Consider the following 14,950-nt stretch of genomic DNA (forward strand, 5'->3'; position numbering starts at 1 on the left):
GGACGTGCCTGCGTGCGTGCCTACGGACGTGCCTGCGTGCTCGTAGGTGGGGATATTGTGCAGGAGGGGGACAGGTGGCATGCCGTACAGCCCTGGCACAAGCCTCCCCAGGATTTATCACTCGGCGATGGTCACGACTGGGCAGGGGACAGATGTTCCTGTTTACCCCAGGGCCAGATCTGACCAGCCATAGCCTCGCCGAGCCCGAGCCCTGCTAGCCTGCAGCACGCAGGGTAGTGGACAAGAGAGGCTGGAGAAAATGAGGAGGGGAGGGAAGAAAGGAAGGAGGGAAGAAAGGAAGGGAGGAAGGATGGAAGGAAGAGGGGGGGGGAGGGAAGAAAGAAAGAAAAAGCAAAGAAGGTAGAAAAAGAAAGAAAGGAAGGAAGGAAGGAAGGATGGAAGAAAAAAGAAAGGAAAAGGGAAGAAATAAAAAGAAAGAAAGAAAGAAAGAAAGGAAGAACAAGGACAGAGAGACAGGAAAAAGGAATGGAAAGAGAGAAAGAAAGAAAGAAGGAGAGAAGGAAAGAAAGAAAAAGACAGGAAAAAGGAATGGAAAGAAAGAAAGAAAGAAAGAAAGAAAGAAAGAAGGAAGGGGAGTTTGCAGGGGATGGTCAGTCTGCTGCTACTGAAGCGTCACACTCTCGTTCACGTTCCAATCCGCAGTAATAACGACAACTGATCACATGACCTCGTTTCCAAACCGGTCGTCAGCAGCTGAAACCAAAACTGTCGACTGGTCTCGGCGCGGGGTCCTTCAAGAGGTTCCAGCGAAATTACCAAAATCATTTCAACTTCCCCATTATACCATTTACAAGACGTGAGCACCATTAGAAGCTGTACATTAATGACTGTGTTCATTCTGCTTTCACTGTTATCTCGCTCATCATAGATTCAACTGGTATGGAAGTTTGGGCTACACCATATACTGTACAACTTAAAAAAAAAATCTCCTCAGATCGGGGTCCCAGAGACAAACCCCTCAAATGGGGTCCATGGCCTAATGTGTATCAAATCGAGCGTTTTAGACAATTAACTAATGGGAAACACATTTAAATTTGTGTGTACTGTGACTCCAACAGCAGCAGAACCTCCGGGAGCATTGAAGTGTCGGTATTCGATTTGTCAATGCCTGTAGCCGGAGCCGTCCTTTCCGGAGCAGCAAACACTGACCTTTAGGTTCTGCCCTGAGAGGGGTCAACCGAAGCATCGCCATGGCAACTATCTGTAGATTGTCTTGTTGCCGGCATTACCTCAGCTGCCTGGCATGGGGGGGGGGGGGGGGGGGGGTCAGAGAGCTGTGACCTCTTTATGGCGAGCAACACTCAACTGTGGACTGGAAAAAATACCATCCAAGCCAAGTCCATTACTCAAAAAAGAAAAAAAAAACATTGGAATACTGTATTACACTGTATGTAATGTGGAGTTGAACTTATTTTGCTAACGATCAGCCTGGCTCGCTTCACGCCAACCAAAGCAGTTGAGGAAATGAAGCCTTCATGAAGCCGATCATGCCGCTGATATTCAAGCTGTGCATTAGAATGATGTCACATATTCTGAGAGGATGAACATCCAGAGCTCGTTGGCAAAGCAGAGAATATCCACGAGTTCAGGTTCAAGTTTATTTATGGAACCAAAGTCCCGTACGACCATATTATACTAAACAATTCAAGGGCATAATTGACTAAACAAATGTTTGCTAAATCGCTATCTAATCTAGAAATCCAAACAATGTGTAGGAATTGCTGTGTGTGTGTGTGTGTGTGTGTGTGTGTGTGTGTGTGTGTGTGTGTGTGTGCGTGTGTGTACACCATAATTTGTTCTATCACCGAAAAAATGAAGGAAACAGGTGAAAAGAAACAAAACAAGCATTTAACCTTTTCTGGTTAAATGCAGCGGGTTGTCCACTCTCTCGACAGAGCCCACATATTCACAAACACATGCACACACATGCACACACGCACGCAGGCACACACACACACACGCACGCAGGCACACACACAAACACACACACACACACACATACACAAACACATGCAGGCACACACAAACACACATGCGCAGGCGCGCACAGACAAACACACACACAAACACACACACACACAAACACACGCACTCACGCACACAAACACACTTATTATTATAGTCATTCCAAGACTTCCATTATCTCACTGCGCTCCTCGCTTCTGACAATAAAATGGAAATAACTTTTATTTTATCGATTAAACTTGTATTTTAGGTCATTATTGTACGATTTTTACCCAATGTCTGTGGATGTAACAGCTCATGCATTACCCTAAATGCCGCTGAGATTCAGCGTAACCTTTATAAACGTTACAAACTGTCCCGCCCTGTACATATTTCCCTGAACCGCGCGCGTGTCCACTCTCCTCCTGGTGGAGCCGCGGCTAATCATGTTGTTCTGTTTCTTAATTAGCAGAAATGCAAAGTGTCTTTGTCACCTGTGGACAGCCAAGAGGGCTAATTTGGGCTTTTCGCTAATTGCCACGGTAACGAGCCTCCTGTGCCTCCACTTGGGGTGGGTGGCAGGGATGGCAGGAAGAGGACGGCGGCATGGAGGGACGGAGGGAAGGAGGGACGGAGGCACAGCTCTCGTCACACGCGGCCGAGGTGTGAAAGCGCACGGCAGGCCGACAGAACGCCGCCTGGAGGAGTCCAGCAGCAGGGAGCAGGAGGCAGCCTGGGCTGTGAAAAAGCCCCGGCGCCCATCCGAGAGGGAGGGGATGCTATTCAGCCCTGGCCAGTTTGGGCCTCGCAATGCCCACACCAACACCAACACAAATACTGTGGATATACTTTCTGTCTGTCTGTCTGTCTGTCTGTCTGTCTGTCTTTCTTTCTACCTTTCTTTCTTTCGTTCTTTCTTTCTTTCTTTCCGTCTTTCTTTCTTTCTGTCTTTCTTATTTCGTTTCATTCTACCCAACCCACTTGTTTTCAATATTCTCAAACTGAAACATTTGTTTTCATTCGTCAGCAAATTGTTTATTTGCTTTTGCATAGGCCTTCTCACTTTAGCCGGAGGCGTGGGTGTGCGTGTGTGTGTGTGTGTGTGTGTGTGTGTGTGTGTGTGGTGTATGGTTTAAAAGGACAACACACCTCCATACCCACCAGCATTAATATGATTAATACGAAAAGGCTTCAAAGTCGGTTCAAAATTTAAAAAATATTTCATATGCACCCCCTGATTTACTCTCATGATTAATAAATTGTATAGTGCTATTTTGAATCTATATAATCCCAAACTAATCTTGTTTTAATTTGTATTATTTTATTTCTTATCTTTATTCCTCTTTATGATTCTATTCTTCTTTTCCTCGATGACTTCATAAACCACCTACACTTGTGTGTGTGTGTGTGTGTATGTGTGTGTGTGTGTGTGTGTGTGTCGGGGAGGGGTCAAAATTATTATCTTGTCTTGTCTTTTATTTGGCTCTCTGACGTAGCCATAATCTCGACAGCACGCCATGTATCTTTTTTGTGCGGTCCAAACGGTTCGTACGCATCCTGATGCATTTCCAGGAATAACTCAGTTGGTAACACAATCTGCCTGCAAAGTAAACTGACTTGTAACACAATAATACAGCGTTATTGAGAAGAAGGGAAATACGCAATGCTGGTCTCGGCCTCTGAACACTCATGGGGACTTCCTTTTTTTTTTTTACATTTTTGTAGACATCTCTGTCTTCCCAACCTTAATATAGTCAATATAGTCTTAAATACTAGTCCTCAAACTACTTCTCGATAGTTCTTAATAGTTCTCAAACACTTAACACAAAATATTTTCTTTTGGATTGTCATTAAGTGTGTGTTATTTTGTAAATACATTTGGATAAAATAATGGCATAAACTTGGTTGGTAATATTGCTCTTGACTGTGACTTGTTTGATTTCTTGCTGTGTGCCAGTATTGTAACGTCCACGTTGTATTCTGTGTTGTTCTTGCAGACTCCCACACGTCTCAATGGCTTATTTACCTGGTTAAATAAAGGTAAAATAAATAAGTGGATAAATAAATAAATCAACAAATAAATAAATGAATGAATAAATAAATAAATAACCAACTAAATAAACGCTGCAAGTAAATGGACCTGTAATAATGTATTAGTGACATTCAGTGCAAATTTACACTTGTTATAGACGAGTTATTTGCGAATGAATAAGGAGCTACTACTTTGAAGTGCGCATATCTTTATTCATAGTATGCAACATTTTATTTCACTTGATTTTTAAATTGAAACGACCCAACATCAAGCCGTCTTTACGCTGAAAGTGTAAAAAAAACAAACAAAAAAAAACAAAACATCATTTCAATGATGTGGATGTAGTTTTTACGTTCCGTGGAAATAAATATATATACATTTTATATATATTTATTTTATTTTAAATAATATATATGTTTTAAATAAATATAACGTCGCATGTTGTATGTGGGGGGGGGGGGCACCTTGTACGTAAGTACGACGCGGCTCCTCGAGAGCGCGTGCGCGCGCACGCGCGCGGCCGTGGGAGTGTGTGAGCGGGCGGGCGCGCGCGCGCGAGCGCGGACGTGAGCGAGCGCGTGTGCGTGCTCCGCCGCCGCTGCCCTTTGATCCCTGCGTTAGTGTCAGTTAGGGGCTCGAGACGCGCGCACGCACACACACACACACACACACACACGCAGGCACGCACCGACACACGCATACGCACACACACAGGCGCGCACACACACACACACACACACACGGTCGGGACGCGGCAACAACAACCACAGCGGCGGCGCCTCCTCCGCCCGCTCCGTCCCCGACCAAACACACTTCTTTAAACCGAGCGAAGCCAGGTGCACGACCGAGCCCGAGTTCCCCCCCCCTTCCCCCCGGTCCCGGTCCTCTTCCCCCCCCCTTCCCCGCCGCCCCCCGGCCGCCAGCGGGGTCTCAATGGGAGACGCGCTCCTTTCTCCGCGTCCCTGAAACGAGGACGAGAATGTGATATTTTTTTTTTTTTTTTTTTTTTTTTTTAAAAACAGGGGGAGAGAAAAAAAAAAAATGCCAAGGAGGAAGCAGGAGCAGCCCAAGCGCCTGCCTTCACGTAAGTCCCGACCGCTCGGCTTCGGTTGTTTTGGGGTTTTTTTTTGGGGGGGCTTCTCTTTTTTTTCCCTTCTCCGTCTCCTTCTCCGTCTCCTCCGCGGCTTCTCCGCGGTAGTTCGGGGTTAAAGAGGTGAAACGGACAAAGACTCGGGCGCGGAGGGTTTTTATTTTCTTCTCCTCCTCCTTCTTCTTCTGCTTCTTCTTCTTCTTTTTTTTTTTTTTTTTTTTTTTTGGAGGTCCGAGCGGAGGCAGCCATGTTGTTGGCGAACGCTAGCTTAAAAGCCGAACGATACGTGGCTTTATTCGGAGCGGGGTCGATAAAAGGTCCCGCCGCCCCGGAGAGGTGGCGGCCGGTTGGCGTGCGTTGTCGGTGGCGTGGGAGACATATTGTCCGCGCCGACTTAAATTGCGTTTCCCCCCGTCCGTGCGAGCTCGTCCGCGGGGGTAGGAAGGGGGAGGATCTGAGGATCTGGCCGCAGTAAAAAACGAAGGGTCAGTCGGATCAGACGAAGCCAGATTCGGGCTCCCCCATGCCCCGGCGTTCCTGGTCAGCACCGGCGCTGTCTGGGAACAACTAACTTCATTTCCCCGGCTGGGGAGACGGATGGACGGCTGGATAGATGGATCGATACATACTTTATTCATCCCCGGAGGGAAATTGCAGCGTTACAGTATCTCGCGTCAAAACAATAAACAAGGCAAAAAAATAAATAAAAATGAAAGTAATGAGAATAATTTAAACATGAGGGGGGAAAAAAAAACCCAAATAAAAATGGTCACTAAACAGTCCTCCTAAATATGAACTGACAAATAGAAACATCGGCAATACACAGCGAACCTACGAATTTACTGTAAAACAGAAAAACCGTCTATTTGAAATAAAATAGAGGTTTTCCGTGGCACAGTTAACGTCTGAACTTGAAGCTACAGAATCGCCTCGGGCAGAATGATCCCTGGTTTCTTTACCAGGAGTGTGTGTGTGTGTGTGTGTGTGTGTGTCCATATATCTATGCGTATATATACATCTATATACACGCATGTATTTTGCGTTTCTCCCCCTCGGTCTGTGTGTCAAAGCCATGGTCGGTCACCTGAACTTCAGTTCCCCCCCCCCCTTCCATTGCAGACAGTCTACGATCAATAACGCGGTTGGACAAATGAAATGGCACGAATTTATTGCTCGTTTTGTTTTTTTTTGTTTTTAAAGATACGCCACAGCAGACGTAATGCAAGTTATCAGTGCCCCCCCCCCCTTTTTTTTTTTTAGTTTTTTTTTTTTTGGAGGGAAAGTGGATTTAAGTTTTGCACGTTTGACCCCTGCGTGTCTCATTGCTCCTTTTATGAGCGTTAATAATGGAGAAGTTGTAATGGCGCGCTCCGGCCGCTAGGGTGTTGCGGAGGTGGGTTACACAGGGGGGAAAAAGAAAAAAAAAAAAAGTCATTGGACAACTTAAAAAAAAAAAAATGCTTAAATTTGCAAAAAAATAAAATAAAATAGATATATTACTTTTTTCTAAGGCTTTATCGCCTTAGAATTGAGGGGTTAAAGTGTAAATCTGAAGTTGTGAAAACCTAAAAGATAGAGGTTTAATAATTGAAAGCATTATTTAAAGTTGGTCCAGTGACTCCAATCTAATAATATTTTTCGGCGTAGGGGCAGTGGACGCTATGATTAGTCTATTATTAAAGGAATTTTCCCAGTGACATTTTCTGCAACTGTAAAACTTTATGCTCAATACATGCATAAGCAAACAGTGTAATGAGTGCTGTTGGAATGGAAATGTCACGAATAATTAAGGTGATTAATCTTAAATCAACGACAAAAAAACCCAACTATGTTTATCATTTGACACGTTCGTCTTCATTTCTTAAATGTCAAACATTGCCAGGCGTTCAGCATAATCAACCATGACCAAAAGCCACTTTCAGTTGTCTTAATGTAGTTTTGCTGGGGTATTTTTTTTTCTTCTTCTAATGTTAACCTCTCTAAGAATGAAGAGTCGGTGCATTCGCTGGATTGATCACATATTTTTATTTTCAAGTAACCCCACTTTTAAGAACTAAAACACTTTTATATCCATAGCTTTACACAACATAAAAAGATTATAACTCCACCCACGTGAATGGATCTGGCGATCAGGTGTTTGACCCAGGTCTGAACTTGGAAAATTGCAGCGGTTGGCTAGAAGGCATGGAGGTGGAGGATAGGTGAGAGTGAACTGTCTGTATGTGTGTTTTTTTTTGTGTGCCTGAGAAGGAGAGAGAGGGAGAGAGATATTTGGATAGTAAGCCCTCACTGATTTGCTAGATGGAGTATTTAAGCCACCTGGTTGAAGTGTATAAAGCAGGGTCATGATCTAGCCCTATGTAGGCCTCAATTTACTCAGTCTGCATATTTAGGCCTCGGTGAGGGTGCAGTGCACATCTTTTCCCTACTATTGCTTTTTTTTCCCCTCATGGGTCATTAAAGGACAGTCGCGATGGCACTGTGCTTGAATGCGGGGTGGGCGTTGTTTACATGTACATCACGTCTGTTTCCGTTGTGGCATGACCATTTAATAAGGGAATTGTGTTTGTGTTTTTTACACGTAAAAATGCAAAGGTGCAGAGTGTTAGAATTTTTCTTCTTCAGCTTAGTCATAATCCTAATGAAAGTTGTCTTTAAATACAGCCAGATTTGAAATCATAGTTTATTGTCTAAAATGAATTAACAATGCAACCATCTAATATAACATTGTCAACAAGAATATATTGTATGTCCAAATATTGTAGCTTTGATATCCAAAAAGGCTGAAATGTAACAAATTTAAAAGAAAAATATTGTTCAGAACCCCTCAACACAACCTGTCTGTGAAATACCAAACTTGAAATTTACAGCCATGCAACGTTTCAGAATGGGTGTGAAAGATTGTTTTGATTCTCCGTTGTCGTGATTGTTAATTTGAAGTTGTTTTTACATACTCTGCCGCATTGAAGGAGAGAGAATCCTAACAAATGAGATTGCCAAAATTCTATGCTTAAGCTTTTGATTCGATTTTGGTCAAACAATTGCTGTTGTTGAATAGATAGGAAAATAGGTCAAAAGTGGATGGCATTAAGCAAAGTCTTAAATACAATTGATGTAAGCCAGCCCTCTCACACTTGTCGCCTTCTTTCCCTCCCCGGAGTCAAACCTTATTCCACTATTGTTTATTTCCATCTGCAGGTGTTGTGGCCGGCGTGCAAAAACAAAGCTTTTAATTGGACAGTGAAATGTGCCACCAATGATGAGAATGGATGCATTCCCCTTGACTTTGCAAGAGTAAAGGAAGGAACACATGTGATGGTGATGATGTATCTGGTTATAACAGCCAGATACAGTCTGGCACAGATTATTTTTTTCATCAAAACCTCATGAATGGTGACCATTTTGTCAAAGGTAGAATTAAATATAGTTATATATGTCGAATACTATTGTGTGATAATAATATACATTTGTTATTGCATTCATTGACAGCACTTCACATGTTCATTAACAAGGATTTGAATCCTTAATTTTGTGATAAGATTCCCAATAACGGTGGACATGTGCCTTCACACATTTTTGGGGATGGGTCTCAGTTCCAATCTGCCATAAATCTGAGGAATTTATGAGGTTACAGGAAAAAAGAAAGCTCTTTAGATACGGATGTCGGACTGAATTGCCTATCTTGTCTAATAATTTGACAACTTTATTTATATAACAGATTTCTTTCTTATGTTGTCAAACCCTGTACAACGGGCTGTTATGGAAGATAACGTTTGCTTTATAACGGCTAAAATAGACAATTGGCAGTCTTAAATAGTTTCACATGGAAGAAATGATTTTGTAGGCTATACCAGATGGATTGAAGTTCGCTTATGATATATCTGAAAAGGGCCTGTCAAACATTTTCTTAAGCGGTTAATGAGGACGAATAAGGCTTGTTTTATCCCTCCACTTAGATGCTAGATCTGAAACGAAAAACTGTAAATCTGAGTCCACTGCCCAGTGGAGCGTCTACATAAAGATGTGCAGCTAAAATAACCCTCACCTGTGTACCTGAAATTATAGGCCTCTGTGTCAGTAGGTACACTTTCTTTCTTCAATCAACAAACTGTCAAAGAAACGTATGAATTTGTCCCAAGCTTTTGGTTTTTGTTTTGGATCCTCCCTCAGTAGAATGGAAGTGTCACCCCACTCCATTCACTGTCAGCTTGTGTGTTTTCATTATTCATCCAGCAACACCCTGGTCGTATGCCTGCCAACGGGCACAATATCGAGCTCGAAATCTCTTCATTTTATGGTGGAAAAGGGCAAGCTTATACACTACCTTTAACACAAGAAGTGCTTTATCTTACAGACTCAGATATATGAGCTCTATGTGCATATTGTCTATGACATAGCTTGTGGGAGAAGAGTGTGTGTGTGTGTGTGTGTGTGTGTGTGTGTGTGTGTGTGTGTGTGTGTGTGTGTGTGTGTGTGTGTGTGTGTGTGTGTGTGTGTGTGTGTGTGTGTGTGTGTGTGTGTGTGTGTGTGTGTGTGTGTGTGTGTTTTGTGTACACAAGCAGCTACGGAGGTCACAGTACAGTATGGCGCCCTTACTCTGACAAGTAAACATGACCTTTGGCGCCACAATGAAAACTGCCATTCTTTATGACCTTGATGTATGTTGTTGTTTGTGTAATCCTTTTGGCTTATTACTCACTCTTAAAAATGTGGGCCTAATTAAATAGTACATCAGATCTTTCTGGTCTTTTTCTGTATAGAAACTTAATCCGTACTACTGATTTGAGTTTGTGTAACTTTATCTTTAAGTAAAACATTTGTTGTGCTTGTTTATCTACTCTTGAGCAGGTATTCATTAGGCTGTATATTATTAACACATACTTTTTAGATCGAAGTATTTGTTTTTTTCATTACCTATAATCACCACAGGTCCTGAGAATGCAGACTATATGTGTATTCTAAAAATACAGGCTGTGTGAGAGCATATCTTAAAGGGCAAAGCCTGAGGTGTGGTTGGAGGGAGACTTGTCCTGCCCTCCCCTCTCCGCTGGTTATCTGCATTTGAAATGGAGGGATTTGGAGCCTGCTATAGAGATTTCTGCGCCCTCTTGCCAGCCAATGGCTGACTGTCTGGGTGGCTCTCTACCTTACTGTAATGGTGGGTCACTGGCTCCCTTCCACTTGCTATGATTATAATGACCTTGGCGGGGCTGGGGCTTGAAAACATTGGATTAAGGGGAAAGGAAAATGAGGGGAGGTTTCCATTTCGCTCTTGGCATCAAATTTGTAGAGAATTTCTGCCAAGAATCCCCAACCCCACAACCACCTCTACCCCCCCCCCCCCCCCTACAGTTGATGGGGCTTGGGCACTCTCGCGGTGTTGGCCGAGTAGAGCTCAAGCGAATAATGATACACAGGCTTTTACTTAGAAATGAATTAAAGGGCAGAGAAATTGTGGTGGATGGCTCTTTCATCATATACTAACATGGAAAGCTCAGAAACCTGTATTCATTGAGCATTTACAATCATTGGCCAAACCAGATTCAGCCAGTCTCTATCAGGGGCTTGACAGAGAGCTGAATGGATTGTAATTTGGAAGCACTGAAGCTGAGGTAAATGAAAGAAATGCAATGGCTAAGTTTTAATGGGCTTGGTTTCAAAGACGTGGCCAACCGTCAGAGCTTGGATCAATATCCATATCTAAATATTACCCTGCTTCAGTCAAACAAATGAAAACGCTAACAGACAAGGGGGGCTGTAAGCGCTTCAGAGATGGGTTGGAAGTTTTACAAAACCAACTTAACGTTAAGACGAAGTAAACCGAGATGGTCTCAATTGAACAAGTCGTATGTCTAAGAAAGACCCTTCTTTCATGTATATCTCTATGGTATGTTTCTTTTCTTTGCATCAACGGGTCTTAAGTGAAAATAGCAACAACGTTTTTGAGCTTTGAACAAAGCCAGTGAGGGTTTTTATTTATTTATTTAGTAATTTTTTGTAAAGCTTCACTGTTCTTCCAGGTCTTAGCTTTATCTGCCATTGACAATGCAAAATTATATTAACATTTTTAATTTCGCCACAACTTTTAAACAGACGCCCACATGGTCACAACATCTTTGGTTTGTCTTTTAAAAACAGCAGATTTTACCAATTTTTTTTTTCCCTAAATCCTTTGTTTTCATCTTGAAATATGTTGTTGTGAGAAGCGGTAGTGCAGAAGTAGGGAACAGTTTTGTCTTCTATCTGTCTATTGATGTTGCATCAATAATACATTCAATACAATACATATGCAGTAATACACTTTAATTTCTTAATAATTACTTGAAAAACCATCTTGACAATACAAATGACCAAAAGAAAACCTCAGACTCAAATAAATCAGTACTTACTTTTGGAATAAACATGGAACAAATACTGATTAAACGTGGAGAATTGCAAAGATGTTAATTTCAAAGTTAATTTCAGGAGCTGTCAGGCAACAATCGAGCAGTGTTCTTCAGTGGAATTGTCTCAAGCCTAAATCTGTGAAAATTAGATATACTCCTTCTTGACCCTCTTTTCTCAACCTATGGCATTGACTGGCAGCAACCATTTTATTTGTATTTTTTTATTTTTCACCTTGTATGGCAATGGTTTTATAATGTTTGGAGTTTGTGTTGATGATCTGCGTTTATCAGTAATCATGCCGCTACTACTAGTTATGGAAAAGAGTAACTGTGTAATATACTAGGTGCAACCTTTTTAGTTTTCACTTGGCCGGCTAAGCAGATGTAATGTGTGTGTGTGTGTGTGTGTGTGTGTGTGTGTGTGTGTGTGTGTGTGTGTGTGTGTGTGTGTGTGTGTGTGTGTGTGTGTGTGTGTGTGTGTGTGTGTGTGTGTGTGTGTGTGTGTGTGTGTGTGGACATAGAGCACTGCTGTGCCCCCATTAATGCAACTAATAAGCTTTACATTTGTAAACTGCCAAGTCCAACCACACTTGAAATGTTTACTGCACTTAAGGCTGCTTTATAGTTCTGTGTCGGGGGTATGCCGTGGGTCTCTACGTCACCAGCGTGGCCCACAGAGGCCGTAGCTCACATGCGTTTCTCCAGAAATGTGACCACGCGTCGGGGCGGCGCAAGATCACAAGCGCTGTGGTCGGTTCGCTTTTCCCCGCTAAGTGTTTCTGCTTAATTTCCGCCAATATCGAAAAACAAAATGGAACAGATGGAAAAGAGGCTGGCTGAGGAGGCTCGAAAATATCGAACGTCAGCTTCTAATTGTAAAGACCAACGAATGACACTCAGTTCGCGGCGTGAAATATCCGCGAAACATTTGTTTCATATTACGTCCGCGCCATCATAGACTGGACACTGCCATCTCGTGTTTTGGCGGTCTATGTCCATAATCACCGACCCAGAACCATAAATACAAGCACCGGCGTAGATGCCCACGCCGCACTTATGGTAGCTATTCAACGCAGAACTATAAAGCAGCCTTTATTCAGTGGCTTGCTCGGTGACACCTTGACACCGCCAGTCACTGACGTGAAAGCAGTCTTTCTCCTTTGTACACAGTTTTTGGTTGCCACCACCTTGAAGTTACAATGGCACCTCTTTACCTTCAAGTGACCACAGTGAATGTTGTGACTTGCTGAAAAACTTTCACCTGTCAACAGAGGGCCTCGGCACGTGTTATTTAAACCTGCCCGATGAAATAAACAAGAGAGCAGGACTTGCGTGTTGAGTAATCGTAACTTCAGTCAACTGCTGCTGCTACTGGTTTAGAACAGGTTGTCATTTGTTGGCCAAGCTGCAAATATTTACCTAAAAGTTGTCAATAAACCTGACGTTAAACCTCCAGTAGCCTAAGTAGAGCACTGACATCTAACCCCAACCTAAAATAAAATTGAAAAAATGTTTTGTGGTAATCTATTTCTGAGGATGTAGCCTCTTATGACTTTTTGGGCTTTTGCCCCTAGCTGTAAAGTATCTATAATCCACATGGCCATAGCTGCAAAGCTGGTATTGGCTATCTATCCCTTGTTTTACCCAATCATAATTCACGCATCCATTTTTCCCAGCCACGATGAACTTCAAGATTTAGACTATTTGAACAACTCGTATCAAAATGTTAATTTGTAGTCGTAAGCTGTAATGTCAGACGTAATGTTAGCTCCATAATTATACCACTCGCACACCTTCCGTCAGTTATGGCGTTGGCTGAAGAAATGCACTGTGCTGTGTTCGTTCCAGACAGCGTTGGCAAACTTGAAAAAAAAACAAAAAAGTCAGTTATTCTGCCGTGACTTTTACTGGCACGTCATAGTTTGTACTGACACCATTAAATGTTAATTTAACAGTTAACACTCACTCTACCCTGTTGAATATCCCTGAATGTGCCGACATCCAGGGCAAACAAAATTCAAGGTTTCAGTCCTTTGTGGAAGATTGTGAACAATCGTAAGTGGAAAAAAATAACAACGTAACATTTCTTAGCAGTCATAAATTGAGTCAGTGATTATTTTACGGATAGTGTAGGGATTATTGTGACCCAATTTAGATACACTTTCCTCTTGTCTGTTGGTAAACTTGCAGACGGTTGGTAACCCTGCTTGGAGCCAGCAACGCCTTTACTCTGCCCCTGTTCCTGGCCAGATCGTCATGCTAGCCGCCTATCAAACATGGATCAGTTGTTTAGCAATTCGTCTAGACTTTCCACCAGAAAATGTTCTATGTCCTCTCTGTGAAGCGATCCAATGAATCTGAAGTGCCCCCCTGGACTCCTACCAACAGTGCATGCTATTAAAAGTTATGAAATAAACGTAAAAAAAAAACAAAAAAACAACCATTGAGAATACTATTTTATGTTATTAAGAATTTCCATGGAAATTAGTTGCCCCAATTTTAAATGAAGCATACCTTAGCTGATATATTTTATTTGATATGCTTGCATAACTGATTACGGTGTCCTGCAGCTGATACTGTATTCAACCAGTACAGTGGTACCTCGACTTACGAGTGTAATTCGTTCTATAAGAACGGTCGTATGTTAAAACAGTCGTATGTCGAAGCAATTTTTCCCATATGAATTATGAAATCATGAACGGTGAAAATAAACAAAATACACAGCACAAACACAGTAAATATGAAAAAAATATCGATAAGCCACGAACTACGTGCACACACCATGTAGGTCGCCCGCTGACTGACTGCTGACTGGCCGCCGACGCGCCAACTGCAAATTTCCACGGTCGTATTTTGGAGCAGTCGGTCGCAAGTCGATACAAATTTTCGCGACCATCACTACCCGTATCTTGGATTGGTCGTAAGTAGATGCAGTACCACTGTATCGTATTGCATGAATCATATTTGTGGCCTGACTTCTCTTCAAAAAATACTTTATAGCCTGTAGTAAAAAAAAATAGATTTTAACATCTGAGGGTACCAATATTGTCATTGTCAGATTTAGAGCAGGAGAAAATTAATAAGCGATGTGAGGTCATTTTGAAGATTTTATTCAGTTGGTCGGTTTCTATAAAAAGGTTACTAACTTAATTGAAACAAGTTGCCTAATGACCAATAATAACTCCTCTTTTCCTGGTTCTCCGTGCTTTAGTATTGTGTAACAATGTAATTTTCAACTCCTGGAGGTTGTTCAAAGCGCTGTGAACCTCCATTACAGTACCTGCCTGTCTGCCTGGACTCAATCAGATCCCCCTCTATGTGGAATGGAAGTGCCTCGGCCGTAGTAACGATTTTCCCCGTGTTGACAAGTCACAACATGGAGATCTACAGCTCGGAGAGCAGCCCTTTGGCTACGCAGAGCCCTGCTCGTACTGAGTAATAGCAATCTCACTGGAGTAGCAGGCTTTCAGCTGGCAG

General features: G+C 42.5%; 1 protein-coding gene across 1 annotated transcript in view; it reads left to right on the forward strand.

Moving 5' to 3' along the window:
- Window positions 1-5,037: 5,037 nt before the first annotated feature.
- znf827 (zinc finger protein 827) overlaps window positions 5,038-14,950 on the forward strand; it is a gene marked incomplete at its 3' end in the record, with an annotated part of 76,158 nt that continues 66,245 nt past the window's right edge. The window contains exon 1 of the mRNA XM_079998959.1: window positions 5,038-5,081. Within this exon, the coding sequence (XP_079855085.1) occupies window positions 5,039-5,081 (43 nt within the window). The 5' untranslated portion in view covers window position 5,038. The remainder of the gene's footprint in view (window positions 5,082-14,950) is intronic.

Source organism: Zeus faber (assembly GCF_960531495.2).
Source record: "Zeus faber genome assembly, chromosome: 4".
Taxonomy (NCBI): domain Eukaryota; kingdom Metazoa; phylum Chordata; class Actinopteri; order Zeiformes; family Zeidae; genus Zeus; species Zeus faber.